The sequence below is a fragment of the Rhinopithecus bieti genome, unplaced genomic scaffold, assembly GCF_001698545.2.
Source record: "Rhinopithecus bieti isolate Rb0 unplaced genomic scaffold, ASM169854v2 scaffold_6902, whole genome shotgun sequence".
In the NCBI taxonomy this organism is placed as follows: Eukaryota; Metazoa; Chordata; class Mammalia; order Primates; family Cercopithecidae; genus Rhinopithecus; species Rhinopithecus bieti.
Window position 1 is genome coordinate 138,454 of NW_016805183.1, and position 1,719 is coordinate 140,172.

At 57.9% G+C, this 1,719-nt stretch overlaps 1 protein-coding gene across 2 annotated transcripts in view; it reads left to right on the top strand.

The window, feature by feature from the left end:
* The first annotated feature begins 380 nt into the window (after positions 1–380).
* LOC108529260 (peripheral plasma membrane protein CASK-like) overlaps positions 381–1,719 on the top strand; it is a 202,899-nt gene continuing 201,560 nt past the window's right edge. For both annotated transcript variants that reach the window (XM_017871453.1, XM_017871455.1), the window contains exon 1: positions 381–645. In XM_017871453.1, coding sequence (XP_017726942.1) covers positions 587–645 — 59 coding nt within the window. In that variant the 5' untranslated portion in view covers positions 381–586. The remainder of the gene's footprint in view (positions 646–1,719) is intronic.

Below are 1,719 nucleotides of genomic sequence, written 5' to 3' on the forward strand. Positions count from 1 at the left end.
CCCCTCCCACTCACCGGGGCGGGCGGTGGCCGGCTGCGGGAGGAGGAGAAGGAGGAGGGTAGCGTCTCATGCCAGCCTCTGGTCCCAGCGCCGATCCCGCCGCCGCCGCACCTCCCTCCGTCGCGATCCTCCCTCCGCGGCCGATCTCCCTCCAATGGTCTGCGCGCCCCCTCTGTAGCCCAGCTGACTCCGCGACGCTACGAGCCGGCCTCGACAGAGGGAGCGGTCGCGGCTCGGCGCCCGCGCGAGCTGAACGAGCGTGAAGAGCGCGGACGCCGCCGCGGTCCCGAGCAATGATCCGCAACGCCGGGCGCCGGCCGAGGCAAGCGCGAGGAGCAGCCGGGCGGCGGGCGGGCCGGCCCGGCCGCCCTCGCCCCGCGCCCCGGCCGCCCGCGCCGGGGCGTCGCCTGCAGAGGAAGGCCGCCGCAGTCTCTGGGCCTCGCGGCCCCACTCGAGCGTCCTCGGCACCGAGGGCTCGCGGGTCCTGAGGGGAGGAGGCGATCCCGGGGCTGGGCACTGAGCTCTTGGGCGCCCACACCCCCGTTTTCGAAGCCCTCCACGCTGCGGCCGCTATCCCCTCCGGACCATGGCCGACGACGACGTGCTGTTCGAGGATGTGTACGAGCTGTGCGAGGTGATCGGAAAGTGAGTCTCCACGCGAGGGAGCGGGAGTGTGGAAAAATGCATTTCAGTGATGCCCCGGTCTTCCCGCACCCGCTCCGGGCCTGCCCCCTGCCCTCCCTCCTTCCCCTCTTCCTCTCTTCCCCTCTCGTCCTTCTCATCTTGGAGTATTTATAGACGTGTACCTGGCGCTCCTGCCAGGCGGGGGCCTGGGGGTTCTCAGCGGTCCATTGAGGCCACCGAGCGGAGGCTGGCCACCCCGTAAGGCGTGGGGCCGGCTGCCTGCATTTTATCTGACGGTTGCACAGGGACGTGGCACAGCCGATTTTATAGTTGCTTCAGTTGGGGTTTTTGTTACCTTGCATGTACCACAGACCATTTTTGAAAAGAGCAGCTTGCATTTCCTTTGCTTGTGTGGTGAGAGAGAGAGAGTGAGTCCAGGGTTTTAATTGTGGGGTGTGTGTCTATTGTGCGGGATATTAGACAGATGCCTTTGTGTACACCCCATGCCCGGATTGGAGGGGATCATTTAAGACGGGGTGCGTTCAGTTTTAGCACATTCCCTCCTGGTGTACATGAACGTGGAAAGAGTTGGGGGCATTCGAATTTTTAATGCTTCGTTATGCAATGACTGTTCAATCAGTGCTCGAGGCTCCCCTCGACTGTTGTTGGGATGGTGGTTAGCGTGGTAGAGCCGTCTGCTTTGAGTCACCGGGCTGGTCTAGAATATAGAACTGACAGTCCAAATGCTCATCCTTTCATCTGTGTTGTATAATTACCCTGGGGAAAAGCAGGGAATCAGATTAATCACAGTGCTGATTGAGAATTAAATCTGCAGTTCCTCATCTAATTGTCCATTCCTTAAATCTATTTTGAATAGTTTCCTTTTCATTCTTGTCAAACAGTATTCCAAGTGCACAATCCTGCTAATTTGCTTGTGAAGGAAATGCTGGCAATCTGAAGTTGATTTCCTAACACAGCGTGTATTCTGTGGCTTTAGAAGTTGAGGAGATAAGATTTAAGAGCAAATTTTTGCTTAATAAGGATCGCTAGAGCTACCATTGAAATATCTTACCTCTTTTTTTTTTTTTTTTTTTT